This window comes from Volvox carteri (genome assembly GCF_000143455.1).
Source record: "Volvox carteri f. nagariensis unplaced genomic scaffold VOLCAscaffold_284, whole genome shotgun sequence".
Taxonomy (NCBI): Eukaryota; Viridiplantae; Chlorophyta; class Chlorophyceae; order Chlamydomonadales; family Volvocaceae; genus Volvox; species Volvox carteri.
This window is the reverse complement of record NW_003307817.1, coordinates 13,498-14,929: the sequence shown is the minus strand read 5'-3', so window position 1 is coordinate 14,929 and position 1,432 is coordinate 13,498. Positions and strand designations below refer to the sequence as shown.

Here is a 1,432-nt window from a genome sequence, read left to right as displayed (position 1 = left end):
GCTAAATTTAACTTGCCTATGCACGTGATATGCCTGAATTGATCTTATTATCAGGTGTTTAGCCTGCGGACTTCGTCTCGAGCGGAAATACACGCCAGGACAGAAACTGAAATAGGAATAGATATTTTGAAATTAAAGAAGTTCATGGAGTTCATTGCGCCGGAAATCATTTGGAGTCTTTCGTCGCTTGGTTGGGGCCCTTGACCAGCACATGTGCACGACGCCACTGAATCTGCCGCAAGCCATCCTTAGCTCATAATATGTTTGAGTCGATTGATTCATTTAGTCTTATGAAGCCCGCTAAGCCTGCTGGCGTTCGTCACTTGCACTCGAGGCGTACAAGACGCGCGACTAAACCACACAAGCGAAGCTTTACAGACCCCAAACGTCTTAATCCACTCAGTAACTCTAAAAGATACATCTACGCAGTCATCCAATCTTGGAGCTTCTTGGAAGTCGAGATACAGGGGGCCCAAGAAGGGCTTCGGAGCCAACTGCGTCAACTCTGCAGGGCCCGGCGATCCATTTCAAATAGCCACAACAACTCCTCATCGGAACTATATTGTGAATCCCTCGCACGCTGCCGCCACCGCAGCCACTTGCGGTGCGACGCTGTCCTCGAGGCAAGCCCAGGAACCAAGTCGCTGGACACCGGCGACCAAGGCACGGTAAGCAGTCTAATTCTTGAAAAGTCTGCAAGCGTTTTAGCGCTTGGGCAGCTTTCGGCGGTACGCGAAGTCAACAGTGGACTCACCGAGACTCACGCACGCACGCTCTCTGGCCGCCCCACTTGCCGTGCGCCTATCTATTTGCACAGGCAGCGGCAAATGCATGTAACTTCATGCCTGATACATATTACGATTCCTGTTTGTGGCAGATCGATGGCGAGCGACGGATCTAGTTCGCCGGGCGTTCTGTTGTTGCGTATGAAAAGCGGCCTTGCTCCTTATTTTACATCGATCTCGTTGATTCATACTAACATGTTATCGGTGTTGTCAATTACGAAATCTTTGCGCACACGCCCGATTATATCGCTTGATCTCCCTTCTTGGCGCACTGTTCCTGCTTCTGTTTGTCCCGGCCACAGTTGGCAGTAACAGGCGGTGGGGTCAGCCCTAGTAGTTTTACTTTGAAATTGGCGATGGCGGACAACGAGCGCCCCGGCAACGAGCCCACCGTGAGCGCCTGGCAGCGCTGGGTCTGCCTGCCCTTCGGTGTGTTCAACGGTCCGGCCATCTTCTCCGGCCAAGCCGCTGGGGTGGCGCCCCGCGGCGCCAGCACCTCCCCGCATCCGGAGCGCAACGGCCATGAGAGCGCCGAGCAGCCCAAGGCGGCCAGCTGCGGAAATGACGACTACGTGATCGTGGGGCCGCTGCCCGCTGCTGCCGACACTGTTGAAGGGGAGGGCGCCGCCGGGGCCTCCGATGACGGG

At 55.0% G+C, this 1,432-nt stretch overlaps 1 protein-coding gene across 1 annotated transcript in view; it reads left to right on the top strand.

The window, feature by feature from the left end:
• Window positions 1–595: 595 nt before the first annotated feature.
• The window catches only part of VOLCADRAFT_101010 (uncharacterized protein), a gene marked incomplete at both ends in the record, with an annotated part of 999 nt that continues 162 nt past the window's right edge, over window positions 596–1,432 (top strand). The window contains 2 exons of the mRNA XM_002959479.1: window positions 596–668; window positions 1,088–1,363. Coding sequence (XP_002959525.1) covers window positions 597–668; window positions 1,088–1,363 — 348 coding nt within the window. The remainder of the gene's footprint in view (window positions 669–1,087; window positions 1,364–1,432) is intronic.